The 21,237-nt window shown below is 55.0% G+C and overlaps 4 protein-coding genes across 4 annotated transcripts; 2 read left to right on the top strand and 2 right to left on the bottom strand.

Moving 5' to 3' along the window:
- Positions 1-444: 444 nt before the first annotated feature.
- On the top strand, positions 445-2,921 carry P168DRAFT_287007 (putative phenol 2-monooxygenase). The gene is made up of 6 exons (XM_024836477.1): positions 445-557; positions 617-830; positions 896-1,371; positions 1,422-1,456; positions 1,508-1,737; positions 1,798-2,921. The coding sequence occupies exons 1-6, from the start codon at positions 526-528 to the stop codon at positions 2,752-2,754; spliced, it is 1,944 nt and encodes a 647-aa protein (XP_024697533.1). The 5' UTR covers positions 445-525; the 3' UTR covers positions 2,755-2,921.
- Positions 2,922-5,560: 2,639 nt separating this feature from the next.
- On the bottom strand, positions 5,561-9,162 carry P168DRAFT_323982 (Sfi1 family protein). The gene is made up of 3 exons (XM_024840767.1): positions 8,956-9,162; positions 7,610-8,886; positions 5,561-7,550 (listed from the first exon to the last, which is right to left on the bottom strand). Exons 1-3 carry the CDS (start codon positions 9,017-9,019, stop codon positions 5,673-5,675), a joined length of 3,219 nt encoding a protein of 1,072 aa, XP_024697534.1. The 5' UTR covers positions 9,020-9,162; the 3' UTR covers positions 5,561-5,672.
- A 214-nt stretch (positions 9,163-9,376) lies between these two features.
- Positions 9,377-9,829, top strand: P168DRAFT_323983 (uncharacterized protein). Its single transcript, XM_024840768.1, has 3 exons — positions 9,377-9,462; positions 9,528-9,623; positions 9,692-9,829. The coding sequence occupies exons 1-3, from the start codon at positions 9,397-9,399 to the stop codon at positions 9,710-9,712; spliced, it is 183 nt and encodes a 60-aa protein (XP_024697535.1). The 5' UTR covers positions 9,377-9,396; the 3' UTR covers positions 9,713-9,829.
- Positions 9,830-9,841: 12 nt separating this feature from the next.
- Positions 9,842-13,303, bottom strand: P168DRAFT_263319 (isoleucine--tRNA ligase ILS1). Its single transcript, XM_024834791.1, has 2 exons — positions 12,812-13,303; positions 9,842-12,724 (listed from the first exon to the last, which is right to left on the bottom strand). Exons 1-2 carry the CDS (start codon positions 13,238-13,240, stop codon positions 9,920-9,922), a joined length of 3,234 nt encoding a protein of 1,077 aa, XP_024697536.1. The 5' UTR covers positions 13,241-13,303; the 3' UTR covers positions 9,842-9,919.
- Between the last annotated feature and the right edge of the window lie 7,934 nt (positions 13,304-21,237).

Raw genomic sequence — 21,237 nt, forward strand, 5'->3', positions numbered from 1 at the left:
ATTAATAGCCAAATCAGCGTGCATGGATATGGGACCCTTGCCGATCCGACACAAGCTTTAAGCATGTGGAAGCTGCATCGTCTACTGATTCTCATCTAAGCGTCTGAGAAGACGTCTTTCGTAAAGTGACTAGGGACTAGTCTCGAGTGTGATTCCTAGCTTTCCGGAGGCGCCGATTGGACACGACACGACCTCGTTTAGCGACAGGGATAACCGCTGTGGTGCACGATGGCCTCCCAATGAGAGCGCCAGTTGGTACATCTTTGAGGGAGAGAGCGCCATGTCTCACAGCGACTCGTGCCCAGCTCAGCCTTCCGAATTGGCCCATAATCTGTGAAGCGGTCAGCAGCAGTAGGACAATCTCGTGTCAAAAAGTGACAGGTGGGGGGAGTACCAGAGATGGGCTGCATAAAGATTCAACATCCAGCTGTAGAACCGTGTAAATTATTCTCAAGCCGCCTTTGTCTGCTTGCACCAGCTGCACACATACCTGCTAGCCTACGAGACGACTGAACTTTCTGCACCATGGCGGATTCACCTGTTTCTCACACTGACGTGTATGTCTTGGCCTCCCCCGCTTCACAGTCGGACTGCTCTGACAGTTACCATAATGCAGGCTCATCATCGGCGCTGGTCCAGCCGGACTGGCAGCCGCGTACTGGATGGCACGCTGCGGGATTAAAGCCCGCGTCATTGACAAGCGCACGAGGAAGGTCATGCTGGGCCATGCCGATGGACTGCGGACGAGGACTCTTGAGCTATTCGACAGTATAGGCTTCCAGCACAAGGTTTTGCACGAAGCGCAGAGTCTCGTGCATTACGCCTTTTGGGTTCGTTTGGGAGATTTCGTACGCATCTGGGCCCGGAGAAACTCAGACTGACAGATGTATCACAGCGATCCGACGGCAACGGAGGGTTACACCGGCATGGTGGTAACAGACAGTATGACCTCCTCAGCGGCTCACCCTATTTCCCCATGGGACTGAGCCAGGCGCGGATCGAACGCTTCTTCCTGGATACTATCAGGGAATGTTCCGACATTGATGTCGAGAGGGGCATCGTGGCGGAATCGCTATCCTACACCGATGATGTGGAAATTGATGAAACCGATGCATATCCCATCACTGTCAAGTTGAGGGCGCTCACCGAAGAGGAAGCAAACACCGGTTTGCCTTACGGCGACTTGAGAGTCATTGATCGTAGCGACGTGCCGCAAGATGAGTGGGACGATCTCACCCCCAAGAAGACCAAAAACCCAGGAGAGACAGAGACGCTCAAGGCCAAATTCATCATTGGAAGTGACGGGGCACACAGTTGGACCCGGAAGCAGTTGAACATACCTCTGGAGGGCTCTACAACTGAGGCTTTATGGTACCATATCCTGTTTGTCACACCCCCGGCACAAGACTGACGTTTTGCAGGGGTGTCATGGATGTTATTCCCATCACAGATTTTCGTTCGTGTCCTTCGTTCCGGAAAGATCGTGCTGGGGCTAACCTGTAGCTAGCGGACATTCGCCGTGGTGGATTCGTGGCAACCGACGCTGGGACCATGCTGTTTGTTCCCAGGGAAAGGCAACTGATTCGTTTCTACGTCTCGCTGAAGGATGTAGACGAAGATGCAAGTAATAAGGAGCGGTCCTCGGTAACGCTCGACATGATTAGCAAGAGGGTGCAGGAAATTTTCAGCCCATTTCAGTTCACTTACGAGATCTGTGACTGGTGGACGGCGTATCAGGTTGGTCCTACCCATGAAAACTCGATATCGCAAGTGTTCGACTAAGCTTTGAGGGATCAGGTTGGTCAGAGACTGGCGCCGACGTTCAGCCGTGGCCGTCGTATGCACCTGGCCGGAGACGCTGTCCACACCCATTCGCCCAAGATAGGTCTCGGGATGAACACCTCCATACAGGATGGCTTCAACATTGGCTGGAAGATAGCCCTCGTCTTGAAAGGGATCGCCCACCCGTCGATAATTGACACATACGACCTGGAGCGCCACCGCGTTGCCGAGGAGGTCCTCCACTATGACCGTAACTTCTTCGCCCACTTCCAGGAAGGCCCACCACCGGAGACTGGTCCCTCGCCGTGCTTCGAGAACAAAGCCGAGACCATGAGAAATGTCCTGGAGGCATTCGAGCTGTTTGCCGAGGGCTACAAGTCCTTTTACCAAGCGAGCCCACTGGTGCTCAAAGAGGCAACCGGCGTTGCCAGACATCTCGAACCAGGTGAAAGATTGCCCCTAGTCAAGGTCTGCAACCAATCGGACGGTGCCTCGGAGTGGACCTCGCGCTTCCTCAAAAGCGACGGACGGTTTCGCATTATGCTCCTCGCAGGAGACATGCGAGACGAGAGCCAGAAGCAGCGCGTCGTGGCGTTCGGCCAGTATCTGGCCTCGCCGGGCTCCGTTATCCAGCGTTTTACCCCCAAGGGCCACAAACTAGATACCGTCATTGAGGTGAAGACCATCCATAGCCTCTCGGTCGATGACATCGAGCTCTCGGAGTTCCCCGAAGTGTTGCGGTTGTTTGACCGCAAGTGGGGCTGGGGATATGACAAGGTGTGGAGTGACAGCGTGTTCCCCTTGGATCGCTACTGCGATGGGAAGGCGTATGAAACGTGGGGAGTGGACCGGGTGAGAGGCGCTCTTGTGGTGGTGCGGCCGGATCAGTATATTGGATGGACTGGGGAGTTGGAAGATGTGGACGGACTGGGCGGCTACTTTGATGGCATCCTTCGGGAGCCGAAGTGTTGAGTAGTATTTCTTTAACCCTTTAGTGGTTTCGGGGTGCTGTTAGGTGATAAATTGAGTTTATTCCCTGATACTTTAGCATCGGCACGACACCCATTGGAGATAGGTTTACTTACGAAGCTCAAAAGTGTCATGTCTTTTGTAGCTGAGTGGTAATCTTTCAACAAGATAATTCATCTATTGGTAATAGCTTTCTCAATGTGCGTCTAGCCCTCTAGCCAAATCCGTTATCATCATCATGACACAGGCCTTCCCAGGGCCTTTCTTGATTTTCTATCGCTAGATCGAAGCATCCTAACATGAAGCAGGTAACGCTCGCACAGCGTTTACCAAGGTATCGATAGTAGGGGCCCCGTGGGTCTAAGCCGGTAAGAGGCCGCCTTCTGCTGCCATAGCCCGCTGCTTTCATTCGCAGATTATCAATATTCCACAACCAGGTGCCATCCATACCATCCCCATGTCGCCCGGCGGACGCCACACCTCCCGAGTGAAGTCGCGACAATATCAGGAGACAATTTGCGTGGGGACTCCGGAGGCCTATCAATCTATGTATGTATGAATGATAAAAGACACCCCCGCTTGCCACGGGAACCAGGTGGGCGTCGTCCACCCCTCCGGAAGCCGATGACTGTTGGCAGGATTTGCTTGTCAGCCCCGAGCGGCTGGGGTCGAGGGAATCCCCGGTCTCCTCGTGCTGGGACCCCGGCTGGTCGTCAGGTGGGCTAAATGGTATTGAACACCGCAGCCGCAGCCGCAGCCGAGGCCCAAAAACGCCGGGGTTGGCGATAGATGGCGTCCACCGCCTCCCGGGCGGCCACCAGCGCCCGGCGCCGGCGACCAACCCACTGGGGGGTGGCGGACGCCAATCTTGCCCGCAGCACGAAAACCTCTTCCGCGAGGGGGCGGTGCTCGGGGGGCGAACCTATACCCGCATTGGTTAGCAGGGACACTCCAAAACAGAGGTACTGCTTACCGCAAGCAGGTATGTCTGTCGTATAGGCAGCGGGTACACACGAGCCGTCCGTCATTCGTGAGACAGACAATCCCATCCTCCCCCCTGCCCGCGGTCAGTCTAATCTGCTCAAATAGCTTGGAAGATAGATTCAGAGACAGACCAGTACCCATCGAGCCTCAACTCGATGGTACGCCTAAACACCCACAACACAGTCTCCTCCAACAGCTTGCCCACTACCCTCTCTGCTAGCCAGATGAGCGACTCGAGGAAGGCCCTGAATACCCAGTGCTTTCCAACGGGTATTTGTTCGGGATATATGTATAATATATCATACTTTGAGTAGATATATAAACAAAGGCCAGAGCATCTGCTGGTCGTCCGATGGGCTAAATCACATTGAGTCGGTCTCATCCGCTTATACAGCCTGGAAGACAGATATAGAGACAGACCAACAGTGATCTAACAATGGTTTCACTCCTCTTTCAAGCATCTATTTAGGAACTCTTGGTATAGTATTTCGAGAGATTTTATCAGCAACCATCGATAGTGATCCATGATTTTTTGTTTTAGGGGCACTAAATGGTATTGGGTCAGCCTCATCCGCTCAAACATTCTAGGAGGTTGATTCAGAGACAGACATGACCCAGTCAATGATGCGTCTATACGCATCCGCCATCACGATTTTGAGCAATTCGGTTAGGAACCACCAACCAAAAATCTCTCGCAGTGTTGGAGATGCCATCTTCTTTTTCTTCTTTTGAAAAGAAAAAAAAGCTAGAATAAGAAGAAGAAAATAATGCTGAGTGGTTTTTATCAAAAACCACGCCAGAATGACCCCCCCCCCCCCCCCAACCGCGCGTGCTTCTTGTCCGGCCCGGGCGTTTGTAGCCGGGACAGTCAGGATTTACAGAGCGTGTCCCGGCCTCCAAACGCCCAAGCTCGTTCTTTTGAGGTTCCAGCCTAAATAGTAATGAGTCAATCTAATTCGCTCAAACAGCCTGGAGGATAGATTCAGGGACAGACCAATTGTCTGGGAGATCGATGCAGAGACAGACCAGGCATAATCAATGAGGCGCATGTATGCCTCTGGCATGAGTATCTTCAAGGCTCCTCGACAACCCATTTCAGTGGCTTCTTCCAGAGTGATATCATTATAACCGTTGTTGTTCTTGTCTTTGATACTCTTGTTAAGAGAGCCAGTTAGGCCTACAGGAAGGAAAAGAAAGAAAAAGAGGATCTGAGATCTGATTCCCGGACGAACGTAGTACTAACCCATCTCGTACCTGCCGCCTATAATACTTGACAAGATTAAATTAGGAAGGCGCGGTCCAGGAGAATAGTGACAGTCCACTCTGATACAACAGGGGTATTTGCTGTCACAGTATCACAGTGAATAAACATCCACCTCTTCTAGCTAGATCGGTGTTTCTTACAGCTGACAAGTAGGTAGGTTATCAACGGCTGGGTACACGGGCTTGTAGGGTAGGGCTGGCAAGCCTACCGTTTTGTGGCATCCGGTGATATACGGAAACAGAAGGACTGACATTCACTGGAAGGGGAGTGATATCGTTGTATTAGCCTTACAAACTAGTCTGATATTCCTGACACCATTGAAACTAAGAACAATGAGATGACAGGAGTTGACTCCTCTCTTCTCTTTCCACTCTTCCATACATTGATGACACAGTCTGTTACAAACACAACACTAGAACTATCCAATGCGAAGAGAAAAAGGAAAGCAGACAATCCGTAGTATGCACCGCATCTTTAGAGAACAATCAGAACTATAGAACAAGTAGGATTAGAGGATACAAATATACTGAATATAGAGATTCATACCATTGTTACTTGACGCGCAAAAGGGTATCTTAAATTGACCTTGCCTAACTATGTATGGTAAAAGAGAAAAAAAGGGAAAGAAAAAGTCATCTGGATATGGATAGTCATATCACATTAACCACATGGTCTATCCCCGCCGTCCGCCCGATTTCCGTCCCTCTGATGGGGACATCGGCTCTTCGTCGACAAAACGAACATTGGCCCCGATGGAGTTCCCACGACCACTACGGCCCCGAAGACTCGAGAGGGGTCGCCCCTCTGAGGCCAGTCGCAGTCGACTGGCAAACGGCGTATATAATGGTGTGGCAGGGGTGGTCGAAGCCTGGGCGAACGCCTTCGCCCGCGCGGCCCGCTTCGAGGGGGATGTCATATCGTTGGGCGTCACGAATGGCGCGGCCGAGGGTCCCTGAGAGTCCGCAACGAAGTTGGAACTCATGTTTTTGAAAGGCGTGCCGATCGGGGACCAGGGGTCGAATATCATCGGGCCTTCGAGGTGGCCGTTTGTTGTGGTCTTCGAGGGGCTCAATAAGGGGCCGGGCGAATCGCGGGCTTCCAGCTGCATTCGAGCTTTCTCCAACCAGTTGCGGAACGCGCCCCGGACGTGTTTCCGGAAGTTGCGTTCATGCAGCGCATCTGCTGTCTCGTAATGACTGCTGATCTGGAAGATGCGTAGACTGAGTTTGCGGAATTGCGTGTTGGCGCGTGGGAGACTGTGCAGGCGGTACACGTCGTCTGCTTGCTTCTGCATGCGCTGATAACTGATCAATTTCTCGACCCAGTGCGTGAGTTGATCGTAGGCGACATGTCGAGCACGGTAGACCTCCGCGTCGTCGCACTCCTGGACTCGCTTGTCGGTCTCCCCCCGCCACCGGACCAAGACGCCAGACGCGATGTTCATGGATCGCCTCCGCCAAAATTCCAGGGCTTGCTGTTCCATGGTCGCGACATGGCGAGCTCTGGCGGACCAGGTGGTCAGCGCACTGGATGCAAGATGGACCTTGACCATCCGCCGCGTTCTCGCATAAGCGTCTTGACGGCGACGCTTGGCAGCGACCAGTGACGCTGCGTACCAGTGCTTGACGGTCTTCGTGGCTAGAAAGTAGAATCGAGCATCCCGGGCCCATTCCTCCAACCTGAGCGCATGGCCAGCTTTGGAGCGCCAGGCCACCAGTGATTCCTGTGCCAGTCGTGGGGCGTAAAATTCAAACGCAACAGCCTCTCGCTGGCGTTGGAGCGAGAGCTTGTCCCGCCAGCAATTAAATCTCGATCGAAGCAGGTCTTCGTTCCGACTCTCTTCAATGGCTTCGGCGCGGTCGAGTAAGCGGGTATACGTCCGACGGGTGTTGGTCACGAATCGTGCAAACACCTCGCGTTTAATTCGCGCTTCTCGGATCCGTTGCATCAGACGGAAGCGTTCGGCGAGGATCCACTTGTACATGGTCTCCAGTTTGATCCGCTCTTCTATGCGCGCATTCAGTGCCTGGCACCGGAGAAGATCGTTCCACTTGGTCCATGCATTGCGCAGGATCCGTCGCTGATCCATCTCCTTTGCTTCCTGGATCATCTGCATCCGGGTGACCCATTGCTTGTAGGCTGTTTGAAGTATCCGTTTGTCGACCATGGAAGACACTTGGCGTGCCGCTGGGGCGAGGCGGGTCTGAACCTGCCATTCCGTATATGTGTCCTCGAGGACCCGTCCACGGTGCAAGGACACTGCTTGTTGTTCGGAACTAGCAATCGTCCTGAACTTCTGCGACCATGCTTGTAACGCGAATCCGAGGGCATCCCGTTTATCGTTCAGCGCGATCTCTTGGTAGTGTTCTCGGTTGGTTCGGAACTTCCGTAGCCAGGATAGCAGGGCGCGCCTTTTTAGACGATAGTCGTACCACTGAGGAGCGCGGCGTTCGCAGTAACCCCGGAAAAACTGCCAAAAGGCATTATGCTTCAAGTTGGCCTGCCGCGTAGCTTCGGCGGTTTCCTCCATCTCTCGCAGCCGACGGACCTTCTGTTGCCAGTTGTGGAAGGGTCGGGTAAGGCGAACCTCTGGGCCTTCATCTCATTGACGGCGGTGATTTCGCGCCACGCACTGAAGTATTTCACGCCGAGGATGTGTCGCCGCGCGGCAGATGTCTTCGCCACTTCGTCGGACGCAACTTGCGCCCAATGGCTGAAAGCCTTTGTGACAAGATACAGGTCTCGCGCTCGCCCGGCGCGCTCCTCGAGATGTTTGAAGAACCGCTCCGTTTGCACTGCGCGCCGCTTATTCCGGATGATCGAATGCCACGTTTCGAACGCTTGGCGCATCAGGGTAAGACTATCCCGGTTCACAGCGACGAGTTCCATATGCCGGTGGCTCTGCCGCGCTTGGACAGCCTTCTTGACCCAGTGAGCCAAGATCTTTCGATTGATTGCGCGTTGTCGGTACATATTGAACGTTGACGCGTCCCTAAGCAGGTCTGACAATGATGGGCGATACAGCATCTCCGAAGCGACTTCCACCCGTCCAACTGAATCGTGATCGTTATGCGAAGAGACAGACAACGACTCGTCCGCTCCCTCATCATCCTCGCTCGAGCTGAGCGGGTGTGGATTACGAAACTGGATGCGCGGCATGGCGTTCTCGACCATTCTCGCTGAGCGGTCCTTGTCAACAGCAGACCTCGCACGGCGACCACGACCAGCCACAACAGGCTGTCCGCCAGTCTCGTTATTCGGATCCAGATGTTCCATCCGGTACATCAGTCTGCGACCGACGTCAAGAAACTGGGCAATCAGCTGCGTCCTATCCGGCGACTCAGTTCCTTTGCGAGCGCCCGCCCGCCCAGGAGAAGGCCGCGGATCCGGATCCTGATCCTGATCCAAGAACTCCGGCTTCTCCACGGGGAGTCGCGACATAGAGGAGCGCGAACTCGGGCGATTAAGCAAACTCCGCTGCGTGGGATCGTCCCCCACATCGTACATCGAATTGAAAGAAGCGCGCCTCCGCGGGGTAGCCTGGGTCGTGTCGTCGGCAGGAGGGACATTCTTCCTCGGCCGTCTGTCGATCGAGGACACACTGCCCGCATACGTCGACTCATTTCCCTCGTCGGCATTCGTCCCGATCTCCAGCACGATCCCCACCTGTTCTAACAGATTCTCGAATTTCTCGTAGAGGTCATTTCCCATAACATTCTTGTTCCCCATCTTCAGCAGGAACCGCATGCAGGCATAGCTCGGGTCGGCGTCGACGCCATGTTCCTCGATAACCTGATCGTATGCCCTAAATAGAGCTCGGTAGGGCAGGCGCTTGACCTCGGGGTCGGCCTCCGCGAAAGTGATAACCTGAAAGATGAGGCCGACATCTGGATCGAGACAACAACATTAGAGCCCGGCGAAGAAAGAGGGATAATCTAGCTATAAAGAAAGTATACCTTCGTCTGACAGCGCCGGATCGTCATAGGACAGAGGTCTTCTCTGACGGGAAATGGGAGGCATCGAAATATCCGCGACCTAAGGCGCGTTTTTCGCAAATGGGTCATAGAGGCGGACAACGAAATCAATCATTGCGGGGACCCGAAAATCGCGAGTATAGAGAGAGAGAGAACCTGCAGTACACCGCTCGGCAAGTCCAATGCCCCTCAATTCGAATTCGATTTAAAAATGGAAGGAGAAAGGCACCAACACTCCCAGTCACTTGGTAAGTCTCCCACTGTCCGTCGTTCCTGCTGTTGTTGTCGCGCCGACCCAAACATGGAATGGCGGGGTCACGTGTGATATGTGCTGATGTAATCGCGCCCGCGTCGCCCAAGTTACCGCATCGCATGATGGAAAGTGAGACTCGATTGACATCCCCAGAGAATAACGAGTCTACAATGTCGCAACCACGGATCAGACCGATTGAGAAGTTTGCCCAGGCCACAGCCAAGTGCTCAGTGGAGGTGATTACCCCGATTTCGGGCACTGATGCTCGATGTTGAGAGATCAGCGCTGACGAGTTCTTTAGGCGGCTGCATATGGCAAATGCATTGTAGCGGACTACACCGCAGTTCAGAAGGATATGTGTGCTAAGGAGTTTATGAGGTTGAAAGATTGCTATCTGGTAAGGTTTCATGGGTGGTTCGGGTTGGGAATAATATACTGACTGGGAATTCTTGTTGCATGAAAAAGGCCGCGGCTAAGAAGGCTTAAAGAGGGCCGCAAGGTAGGGCCCAGTTGCATGGATTTGGCGCATGGGGGGGTTCTTTCATTACAGAATACGATACGTATTTCTATTATCTATAGAGTGAACAAATTTTTTTTCTTTTGAAATTCAATACTCTTGAAAGCGTTATATGTTAAGAAAAATAGAGGTCTAAACCGACGTCATATCCGCCACTATCCCGGACCGGATCACGTCTATAGCTTGAGCAATCGCAACAGGAAGGTCGCTTTTTGGACTTCCTGCTCCTCCTCCATGATCAAGGCCTCGGCATTGCCACTGGGGGCCTTCCCGTCAACAAGGTCAACCCGCTCCAGCGGCCGACGCACCGCCTTTTCGATGGCCGGGGATTGGGTCTCGAACGCCCCGCCGATGCCAACGTCCTCCGGATCGGCCAGGACGGCGTACTCCATCTTCACGTCGTCGGTGGGGACCAGGCCCGCCTTCTTACGCAGACGCTGCAGGCGGTTGATGATCTCGCGGCCCAGACCCTGGTGCGCCAGCTCGGGGTAGAGGTTGGCGTCCAGGATGGTCAGCACATCGCCGCTGGCGTTGGGCTCCATGTTGGCCGATGACGCGTCCTGCTTGAGGTCCCGCTTGACCACCAGGTCACCCTCGGCCAGCTCGATGCCGTCCACCAGGATCTTTTTGTCGGCCACGTACTTCTTCACGTCGTCGGTGGTGAGCGACGGCAGCGCTTTCTTGACCTTCTGGACGTCCTTCTTGAGCTTCTTGCCCAGCGTGGGCCAGTCGGCGTTGACGCTGTAGTGCACGTTGTACTTTTCCTCGTCGGAAGACAGGATGAGTTCGAGCACGTTCAGTTCCTCCAGGATGTAGCCTTCCAGGGACTTCACGTCCTCCAGGAACTGCGGGTCCTGGTGGATCACGACCAGCGTCTTCAGGGGGGTCTTCAGACCCACGGTACGGCGCTCACGGGAGATACGACCCATCTCGATGACCTTCTGCATCCGCTCAACCCTCCGCTCGACGACCTCGTCGAAGAGCTCCTCGCGGACCTCGGGGAAGGGGATGAAGTGGACGCTCCGGCTGTCTTCGCTACGGAGAGCCTCCGGGATGTGGGGGAGGAGCTTGAGGTAGATGGTGTCGGCAATGAAAGGCGTGAACGGAGCGAGCCCGCGCACCAACGTGAAGAGCACGTCAAAGAGGGTGTTCAGGGCGTGCTGCGTGTCTTCGATGCCGTTTTCGCCCTTCAAACGTCTCCGGTTGAAGCGGATGTACCAGTTGGTGGTGTTGTCAATCAGCTCGAGTAAACGGGGGACGACGGTGTACAGGCGGTACCCGGCCATCTCCTGGTTCACGAACTTGAGGAGACTCTGGCAGCTGGCCAGGATCCAGCGGTCCATGACATTGGTGTTGGTGGCTTCAGACTCCGGGTCGAAGACGTAGTCGGTGTCGTTGGTCTTCTTGAACAGAGCCGCCTGACCCTCGAAGAACTTGTAGCTGTTCCACAGGGGCAGGAGGACCTTGGCAACGATCTCCTTCACACCGGTCTCCTTGAAACGCAGCGGCTCCGCGCGGACAACGGGCGAGTTGATCAGGTACAGACGAAGAGCGTCCGAGCCGTAGCGGTCCATGATGAGAGTGGGATCGGGGTAGTTCTTCAGGCGCTTGGACATCTTCTTGCCGTCCTCGGCCAGCACGATTCCGTTGACGACGCAGTTCTTGAACGGCAGCTTGCCGAACAGGTGGGTACCCAAGACGGTCAAGGTGTAGAACCAACCGCGCGTTTGATCCAGACCCTCGGCGATGAAATCACCCGGGAAGCCCTTCTCAAACTGCTCCTTGTTCTCGAAGGGGTAGTGCTGGGAGGCGTAAGGCATGCTGCCCGATTCAAACCAGCAGTCGAACACCTCGCTCACACGGCGCAGTTCACCCTTTCCTTGCTTGCTCGGGATGGTGATGTGGTCCACCTTATCACGGTGAAGATCCGTCAGCTCACCCTGGTATCCACTGAGCGTCTTGAGCTCCTCAACACTGCCCACGGCCACGACTTCCTTCATGTCTTCGCTGACCCACAAGGGCAACGGCGTACCCCAGAAACGGTTTCTGGAGATGTTCCAGTCGCGGGCATTCTGGATCCAGCTGGAGAATCTCCGGTCCTTGACGAACGACGGCACCCAGTGCGACTCATCAATGCCCTGGAGCATCTGAGGAATGATGGGGGGGACCTTGACGAACCAGGACGGCACCGCACGGTAGATCAAGGGAGTGTCGGAACGCCAGCAGAACGGGTAGCTATGCGTAATCTGGCTGTCCACAATCAGACGACCAGCGGCCTTCAAGTGCTTGATGATGGCTCGATCGGCGGCCTTCACGTTCTGGCCTTCGAAATCCGGGACTTCGGCGGTGTAGCAGCCCTGCGGGTCGACGGGGTTGGGGGGCAGGCGTCCATCACCGATGACACCCGCGTCCATGGCGACCTTGTAATCGTCCTCACCAAAGGCCGGGGCCTGGTGAACCACACCGGTACCATCTTCGGCCGTGACGTATTCGGCATTGTGGACGCGGAATCCATGGTCCTTAAATTCCTCGTAGAAGTAGTTGAACAGAGGCTCGTACTTCCAGTCCTTCATGTGCGAGCCCTTGAATCGATCGACGACCTTGAACTTGGCTTTCTTGGGGTCCTTGTAGAGGGTCCGGAGCAAGGCCTCGAGGAGGATGTAGTGCTTTTTAGATGCTTCGTCGAAGATCTTGACGTATTCGAAATTCGGGTGCACCGCAAGGCCCGTGTTGGAGGGCAGAGTCCACGGAGTGGTCGTCCACGCGAGCATGCAAGTCTCCGGGTCGTTGACGAGGGGGAAGGTGACAACGACGGCGGGATCCTGGACATCCTTGTAGTTTTGCTGGGCTTCGAAGTTACTGAGGGGGGTGTTGAGGGCGGTCGAGTAAGGCATGACCCGGTAGCCTCTGTAGACGAGGTCCTTGTCGAAGAGCTGCTTGAAGACCCACCAGACGGACTCCATGAAAGACGTGTTCATAGTCTATCGTAGAGAAAAGATAGAACCCAGTTAGCAAAGTACATTGACGGCAGAGAAAAAAAAGCACACGGAACCCAGGTAAAAACATACCTTGTAATCGTTATCAAAATCAATCCACCGACCAAGTCTCTCGACCGTCTGACGCCACTCAGTCGCGAATCTCATCACAATCGCGCGACACTCCTCGTTATACTTCTCAATTCCCAGCTTCTCAACGGCCTCCAAGCCCGACATGCCCAACTTCTTATCAATCTCGTACTCAATGGGTACACCGTGCGTATCCCAACCAAACCGACGCTCAACATAGTGGCCCTTCATCGACCAATACCGGGGGATAATATCCTTAATAGTCGACGCCAACAAGTGACCATAGTGAGGCAGACCAGTCGCGAACGGAGGGCCATCGTAAAACGTGTAGGGCTCGCGGCCTTCGGACAGCTCAACCTGTCTGCGGAAGGCGTTGATCTCCCTCCACCTGCTGAGGATGGCCTCCTCCTCACGGGGAAAATCAATGGACATGACGGGCGAGCGTTGCGGGTCGTGACAGTCGTGTGCGATCTTCCGTAGAGAGGGGAGTGGAATGGGCCGCGGGGTAAAGTTCGATAAAAAAGATGGTCGGGAAAGTTGACTCACTTAATCCGTTCACCCCCGCCGACCGAAAACGAGCCAATCAGTGTGGCGGCCCCGCCTGGCGGTATCGGATATGCATTTACGTTACAGTATAAAGTAGAGAGGATGAGGCTGGGATTGACTCTTTAGATTGTTTGTATATTCGTCTGGTTTGAAGGACTGAATTTGGTTATTGAGAAAGGATTGAGAGACGTTCATCACTCGTTCAGCCCGTAGGACTCAATGCTGTGAGGACCATTGTAAAACCACCAATATGAGCCGTGTCTATGCGGAATGTAACTACGACAGTAAGACGCAGACGAAGTAAAAGAGAATAATGACAAGGCTTTTCTTCGCAATGCAAAAATGTCTTGGATAATGCGTATATACCCGGTAATTCCTCATGAATCATCTTCCTCCTCGTCCTCCTCGTCATCCTCATCCTCATCCTCCGACACTTCCTGTCCGAGATCTTTCAGGCGTTTCTAGGATTCAATCAGTCATGCGCATGCAAAATTAGAAGAAAGAATAGAAAGAAAGCAGTGACTCACCTTGTCCTCATTCCTCTTCGCCTCCAAGTCTCCGAAAACGATCAACAGATCCTCCAGCTCGGATTGCGCACCTTGGCGGGCTTCCTCTTTCTCCTTGGTCTCGGATTGGGCCTTCTCCAGTTGCTGGCGTGCCTCCTCCAGAGCTTTGGCAGATCGCTGTGCGTCCGCCTCCATCTGAGCGAGCTTACTCTCCGCCTCTTTGGCCCGCTTTTCGAAGGCGGAAGACTGGGAGGAAAGCTCGTCACGGATGCCTTGGGCATCTTGGGTCGACTGGTTCTTGGCCCCGTCGAGTTCGGACTGCAGTTTCTGGTTCGCGGACTGTAGCTCGGTAGATTCGGATTGGTGCTTCTCGAGGTCGGACTGTAGACTCTGCTTCGCGGATTTCAATTCGCCAACCTCTTTCTGGTGCTGTTCGACTTCGGACTGTAGTTTCTGGTTCGCAGACTTCAGCTCGCCAAACTCTGCTTGGTGCCGTTCGAGGTCGGAGTGTAGCTTCTCATTCGCAGACTTCAATTCGGCGAGCTCCGTGCGATGCCCTTGTTGAACACGGTCAATCTCGGATCGCAGGCTCTTGATCGTTTCGCTGAGGTCGTTCACCTCGCGGGCATGTCGGTCTTTGCTGTCGTCGGTTCCGGATTGGATGGTGTGGATGGTGCTGTTCAGGTCAGAAACTTGAGCCGCATGCTGTTCCCTGGCCTTGTCCGCATCGGACTTCAGAGTCTCGATCGTCGCCTGCAGATCGGCAGACGCGCTGGCATGCTGTTCCTTGGCTCGAGCAAGTTCCGTCTCTAACACGTGTAGTCTCTTTTGGAGATCAGACACCTCCGCGTCGTGGTGCTCCTTCACCCGGTGGCTTCTGCGCTCGTACTCCGCAGACGTATCTTTCAGCTGTCGGTCGATCGCTCGGAGCTGCTCATCATGTTGTCGCAGTAGTTCGTTCTGCGCGTTCTTCTGTTGCTCCTTCAGCAGGTGCATCTCGTGCTCGTGGGATTTCTGCGCAGACTCATGCAGCTGCTGGAACCGGGTCGACTCCATCGTCCCCGACTCCTTTGATTTCCTGTGCTCGAGTTGCTCGTGCTCGAATTTATTCTGCAGCGCAACCAGGTCCGCTTCCAGTTTCTGCATGGCCTGGGTCTTGTCCTGGAGGTCCTCCCGGAGCGAATCGACCATCTCCCGCGAGATACCGCGCTGGATGCCGTTCGTGATAACGGAGATCTCGAGCCCGGGCTCGCGGTCAATCGCGCGGATCATACGCCCAAAGTGATCCTTGAGGAAGTCGACAAAGGTGCTGTCGAAGAAGATATCGGGGAGCCCGCCCTCGTAGTGGGGGCCGACGGTCTGAGGCAGCACCTCGAAATCCCGAATCGCGGGACACTCTCGGAACCGCTTGATCTTGTCGATATACTGCTCCCGGCCCAGCTGTTCGATCAACAGTTTGTGCAAGGTCTTGCGGGGGATGGGGGAGTCTTTCGAGGAGAATTCGTAGATGATCCCCAGGAGGAACGTGCAAAGGCCGGACAGAAGCACGTTCGAGGCTAGTCGGTGCTTGATCTCTTGCAGCAGGGTCTGTATAGTGCTGCCTTCCCCGAGGAGATCGTTGACAGCGTCTGGCTCTTCAAAAAGCCAGCCACAGAGGAGCATCAGGTATCCCAGAGAGATCCGCTCGTCATCACCGCGCTGCATGCCCGTAATTAAATTGCCCACGATCAGTTGGATACACGTGACGACTTCCTCACCCTCGTCCGCGTTGCCCTCGGTCACTTCCATCGCGACCACCTTTGCTTCGGTGTTCTCAAAGAGCAGTTGGAGCATCAGCACGGATGCCATCCAGGTTTGATACGGATCGGCATTCCGTCGAAGCTCTGGTGGAGTGAGCAGGACAGACAGGATATTCGGAATATCATCCTGGCCGCTCACATGCCCATTGATCGCTCTCCGCAAGACATGGATCCGGATCCCCGAATGGCTGGAAAAGAAGGACTTGATGCATTCGCACGCCGCAAGGCGTGCATCGAGGAGCTGGATTGAGGCCGGCTCCAGACTGAGCTTCAGCAGCGCTTCGATGACATTAATCTGCTGTGGCTTCGGGGCCGTATCGCCGTTGACAGCATCCAGGCTGGTAGGCGCCGGACCCCAGACAACCTCAACGTCGCCGAACCTCTCCTGGAGTGGCTGGTTGCTGCGGATCAAATCGGCGCACGTGGCGAGCGCCTTCGACGTAACGCTCACATTGAAGCGCTGGCTGAACGCTGTGCTCAGGACCTGCTCCATCACCCCGTTGTTCCAGAACGCCATCTGGTTGACCGGAGTGTTGATCCCACCCTTGACCAAGAAAAGCTGAATGATAACCATCAGACCCCAGATATTCTTGTCGCGATGGGCCAGCGTCCACTCGGGGGCCTGTTCCTCTGCCGGCTGCTCGTAATTCACATCGGCGAGAAGCTTGGTGATTTTCTTGATGCATCCCGTCTCCCGAAAGTAGGACTGGTTGGAGATATTCAGGCGCAGGAGGGTAGCGAGTAAGGTGAGACAGTCTTCGACGACTTCGGATCCGTGTGTGAGGGCCCCTTCCGTCTCGATCATGGAGAAGATAAGCTCGAAGGCGTTCTCAAAGGCGACCAGTTTCTGGAATTCTTCGGAGTCCGGCGTCAACGCGATGAGGAGCAGTAGTGCTTCTATAAGATCACCCAATCATCAGCAAACCAGAACAATTCCACGACCGCCCTTATCTTCCCCAAACCCACCATTGCGAACCGGCTCCCGAGCATCTCCCAGCGCACTGACGAGCCTCGGGATCCCCAGCGGTGCCGTCAAGATGCATTCTTGTGTTCTCTCCGGTCGCGCACTCGAGATTTGGAACATCAATTGCAAGGAATAGAGGCGCGAGTAGAAATCTTTGGTGTCCAAGAGGTCGAGGAGGGAGGTGATATTGTCTTGTCGCTTTCGCGCCGTTAGCAAAGAACAACGCACCCATCCCGCCCAACAGCCAACCACGTACCTGAGTAAACTCATCGGACAGCCAGAGCGCGATCTCCTCGGAGGCTTCTGGCTACAAACCCCTGTCAGTACACTTAATTGGAATCCCCCGTAGAAGGACCATTGTAGAAAAACCACATACACTCCCCTCATCCGGAGAAAACAGCATCAACAGCGTCTCCAGCACCACCTTGAGCGTGTCCACATCCTCCCGGTCATTTCGGAGGCAACTGATCAACGGTCGCAGCGCGCCCGACGCAACAGAAGCTGGATAGACCTTGGCGAAACTCCTCAATCCCTGGATGGCCGCCCGACGATCTTCCAACAGGGTGGCACTCTGGATCCGACCGCTCAGCGTGTCAATAGTATCCGAGGCCGATTGTTTGGCCGGAGCCTGAGACTCGAGGATTCGAAACATCGCACTTGTTAGGTCGTAATATCATGGTCACCGCCGGTCGCGGGCGTATAAATCGACAGGCATGGAATGCGCAATGGGTGGAAGTAAGGTCAGTAGTAGGTAGCAGATCAACCATATGAGTTGTTAGTAAAGAACGGGGAAGCTAAGTCAGTTAATAGTGACCTGTTAACTAAGAGTATCAGTGGAAAGTTGTTCACTGCGGGAGGACAGCGAATCATCCGTAGTAAAACAGTCCCTGTCTCCACTACCTCTGGGCACTCCCACTATTACTACCTTATTAGGGTCTCTAAGGTAAGCTACCAGAGTGCCAGACTCCAGTACTGCTGCTGAGCTCCGGAACTCGGAAGACCCGTGGAATTTCTCCATCGCGATCCCGACTTATCGCATCAGAGAATTCATTGATCTTCCTCCTACTCTCAACTACTCCACCAGTTCATTTGATTCTTTCTCTACCTTTTCTTTTCTTTTTTCTGTTGAAGAATTTATCTTTATACTTGCAGGTTGCATGGGGATATTATCATAAATTCTTGATTACTAGAAACCCTCTTATCCTCAGTCAAGGTTTATCGAAACGGCCGTCAGCATCCCGCGCGAACACATCCGGCAGCCCATGGAGCGCTTCAACAACAGTGCCTTTTAATTTCATTATATCGATCGCTACCTCTCACCGTCGGATATATAGACTCTTCTGATCGCCAAGATGGGTGTTCCGGCTTTGTTCAGATGGCTCTCCAACAAATACCCCAAGATCATTTCCTCGGTGATCGAGGAGCGTCCCTATGAGGTCAACGGGGAGGAGGTTCCGGTGGACGCCACCGGTCCCAACCCGAATGGAGAGGAGATGGATAACTTGTACTTGGATATGAACGGTATCGTTCATCCTTGTACCCATCCGGAAGGCAAACCGCCCCCGGAGAATGAGCAGGAGATGATGGTGGAGATCTTCCGCTACACGGATCGCGTGGTGAACATGGTCCGCCCTCGGAAGCTCCTCATGATTGCTGTTGGTATGGACCCCAGTCGATCCTGGTATTGATGTCTTGTGGGAAATGATAGCTGACGCGATGGAATGAATGTAGATGGTGTCGCCCCGCGCGCAAAGATGAACCAGCAACGTGCACGTCGATTCCGTTCCGCCCAGGAGGCCAAGGAGGCGGATGAGAAAAACGAGGAGTTCCAGAAGCTGCTGGCGAAACAGAACGCCAACAAGGTCGACCACGAGATCCAGGAACAGGTCATCAAGAAGACGTGGGATAGCAACGTGATCACCCCGGGTACGCCGTTCATGGATATTCTGGCGGCATCCTTGCGCTACTGGATCGCCTACAAGCTCAACACGGATCCCGCGTGGGAGAAGGTATGGTTCTTTTCACGCGATTGTTTAAGAGGCGTCATTCTGACTGATGAGCGTAGATGAAAATCATCATTTCCGACGCGACCGTCCCCGGAGAAGGAGAGCATAAGATCATGGAGTTCGTCCGATCGCAGCGATCCTCGCCCGACCACGATCCGAACACCCGCCATGTGATCTACGGCTTGGTAGGTTGCGTGCGATGTACTGTACCTCACCCACTAGAGCTAACATTAATTCTCAGGATGCCGATCTAATCATGTTGGGTCTCGCCACGCACGAACCGCACTTCCGAGTGCTGCGCGAAGATGTCTTTTTCCAGGAGTCCAAACCACGCACGTGCAGAATTTGCGGTCAACCGGGCCACAAGGCAGAGGAATGCAGAGGGCAGGCGAAGGAGAAGAATGGCGAGTTCGATGAAAAGGGGAAGGGCACTGCCCTCAAGCCCTTTATTTGGCTCCACGTCTCCATCCTCCGCGAATATCTTGCCGCCGAGCTTTTCGTTCCGCACCAGAAGTTCCCCTTCAACCTGGAGCGCGCCTTGGATGACTGGGTCTTCATGTGTTTCTTCGTAGGAAACGATTTCCTTCCGCATTTGCCGTCCTTGGACATCCGGGAGAATGGCATCGACACCCTGATCGCGATCTGGCGGGACAATCTCCCGCTGATGGACGGTTACGTGACGGAGGATGGACATGTCAATTTCCCCCGCGTTCAGCTAATCTTGCAAGGGCTCGCCAAGCAAGAGGATGCCATCTTCCGCCGTCGACGACAGGGCGAAGAACGGAGGGCGGCGAATGAGAAGAGACGCAAAGACGAAGAGAAAGCCCGAAATGAGGAGCGGTCGAAGCGTCGAAGACGGAGCTCCCCGAGTTACGACTCGCAGGAGTCACTCGCAGGCCCGCGGGGCCGAGGCGGCGGAGACAACGCCGCTCCCAGCGGGATCGAGCTCATCACCCCGGCCCGTGGGGAACTGCCCCGGCAGACGCGAGAGCTCACTCAGAGCATGGTGGGCAACCGCGGAGCGGTCTACAAAGCGAACGAGGCCAACAAGAGTGCCGCTGCCGTCCTGAAGAGCCGGCTGATGAAAGGCCCCCAGGAGGAGCAGCCCTCGGAGGATTCCGAGACCCCAACGGCGAATGCGGACGAAACCCCAGTCGAGGACCAAGAGCCGGGCGACCCGGTGGTCCTTGGTAAACGGAAGGCCGACGAAAGCCAAAAGAATACGCCAGAGGCGGCGAAGAAGGATCCCAACAACAACACTGGCGATGATGGCCTCCCACACGATACCGTCCGCCTGTGGGAGGAAGGATATGCCGACCGATACTACGAGCAAAAGTTCGGTGTCGATCCCGAAAACAAGGAATTCCGCCACAAGGTCGCGCGAGCCTATGCCGAAGGTCTGGCGTGGGTGCTCCTGTATTACTTCCAAGGGTGCCCGTCGTGGACCTGGTACTATCCCTACCATTATGCCCCCTTTGCCGCCGACTTTGTGGACATTGGGGACATGGAGGTCTCCTTCGACAAGGGCACCCCGTTCAAGCCCTATGAGCAACTGATGGGTGTCCTGCCGGCTTCGTCGAACCACGCCATCCCCGAAATCTTCCACGACCTCATGAGCAACCCGGAGAGCGAGATCATCGATTTCTATCCGGAGGATTTCGCCGTCGATCTGAACGGCAAGAAGTTTGCCTGGCAGGGTGTCGTCCTCCTGCCATTCATCGACGAGAACCGTCTCCTGGGCGCGATGCACAAGAAATACCCTGAACTCACCGACGAGGAAAGAATCCGCAACGAGATCGGACGGGACGTCCTGTTACTGTCCGACCGGCATCCCCTTTACCAGGACCTGGTGGCCAACTTCTATTCCAAGAAGCAGGGCGACCCCAAGCACAAGCTGAACCTGCGGATCAGCGAGGGGCTGGCGGGGATCGTCGAGCGGAACGAGTCGTACATCCCCCACAGCTCCCTGGTGTCCGCCCTCGAGGGATACGGCATGCCGTCGCTGGACGAAGATCACTCCCTGATGTAGGTTGCTCTTTCCCGTTCTAATCACCGTCATCACTCCGTCCGTCGGGCTAACATTGAGATTCCAGGGTCGACTACGACGTTCCCAAATCCAAGCACACCCACAAGTCCATGCTCCTTCGGGGTGTCAAGTTCGCGGCGCCCGCGCTCGACAACGGAGACATCCAGGCTGTCAAGAACCGCGCCCAGCATTCCGGCCGATCATTCGGTGGAGCGCCCTTCCGCGGCGGCCGAGGCGGCCGCATGCACTACGGCGGCGGCGGCGACCGCCACAATGACCAGCACTCCAACAACGGCAGTCAGAACCGTGCGAACCCCTTCGCCGCTCATCTCGATCCGAACTTCGTGCCCGGCAACAACCCCGGTGGCCAGATGATGCCTCAGGCCTGGGGTGGTGCTCCAGGAGCCGGGTCCACTGGGTTCTCGCGAGGCCCGCCGCCGCCTCCCCGTGGCGGTCGCTACAATAACTATCCCCGGGGTGGAGGCTCCTACGACGGCGGCGCGTCGCAGTCGCAGCCGCGGGGTGACTATTACGGTCGGGGTCAGCAGGGGTATTACTCGCAGTCGCAGTCGTCGCAACAGT

This window comes from Aspergillus campestris (genome assembly GCF_002847485.1).
Source record: "Aspergillus campestris IBT 28561 chromosome Unknown P168scaffold_1, whole genome shotgun sequence".
NCBI classification, from domain to species: Eukaryota; Fungi; Ascomycota; class Eurotiomycetes; order Eurotiales; family Aspergillaceae; genus Aspergillus; species Aspergillus campestris.

Excerpts from the sequence above, each read along its gene's own strand:
- P168DRAFT_263319 (XM_024834791.1), bottom strand. The coding sequence starts at position 13,240 with ATGTCCATTGATTTTCCCCGTGAGGAGGAGGCCATCCTCAGCAGGTGG. Across the intron at positions 12,725-12,811 it reads ATTTTGATAACGATTACAAG|ACTATGAACACGTCTTTCAT; the intron begins GTATGTTTTTAC and ends TCTCTACGATAG.
- P168DRAFT_323983 (XM_024840768.1), top strand. The coding sequence starts at position 9,397 with ATGTCGCAACCACGGATCAGACCGATTGAGAAGTTTGCCCAGGCCACA. Across the intron at positions 9,463-9,527 it reads CAGCCAAGTGCTCAGTGGAG|GCGGCTGCATATGGCAAATG; the intron begins GTGATTACCCCG and ends CGAGTTCTTTAG. Across the intron at positions 9,624-9,691 it reads GGTTGAAAGATTGCTATCTG|GCCGCGGCTAAGAAGGCTTA; the intron begins GTAAGGTTTCAT and ends TGCATGAAAAAG.
- P168DRAFT_323982 (XM_024840767.1), bottom strand. The coding sequence starts at position 9,019 with ATGCCTCCCATTTCCCGTCAGAGAAGACCTCTGTCCTATGACGATCCG. Across the intron at positions 8,887-8,955 it reads TCCGGCGCTGTCAGACGAAG|ATGTCGGCCTCATCTTTCAG; the intron begins GTATACTTTCTT and ends GTCTCGATCCAG. Across the intron at positions 7,551-7,609 it reads CGTGGCGCGAAATCACCGCC|AAGGTCCGTCGGCTGCGAGA; the intron begins GTCAATGAGATG and ends AACTGGCAACAG.
- P168DRAFT_287007 (XM_024836477.1), top strand. The coding sequence starts at position 526 with ATGGCGGATTCACCTGTTTCTCACACTGACGT. Across the intron at positions 831-895 it reads TCGTGCATTACGCCTTTTGG|CGATCCGACGGCAACGGAGG; the intron begins GTTCGTTTGGGA and ends GATGTATCACAG. Across the intron at positions 1,738-1,797 it reads ACTGGTGGACGGCGTATCAG|GTTGGTCAGAGACTGGCGCC; the intron begins GTTGGTCCTACC and ends TTGAGGGATCAG.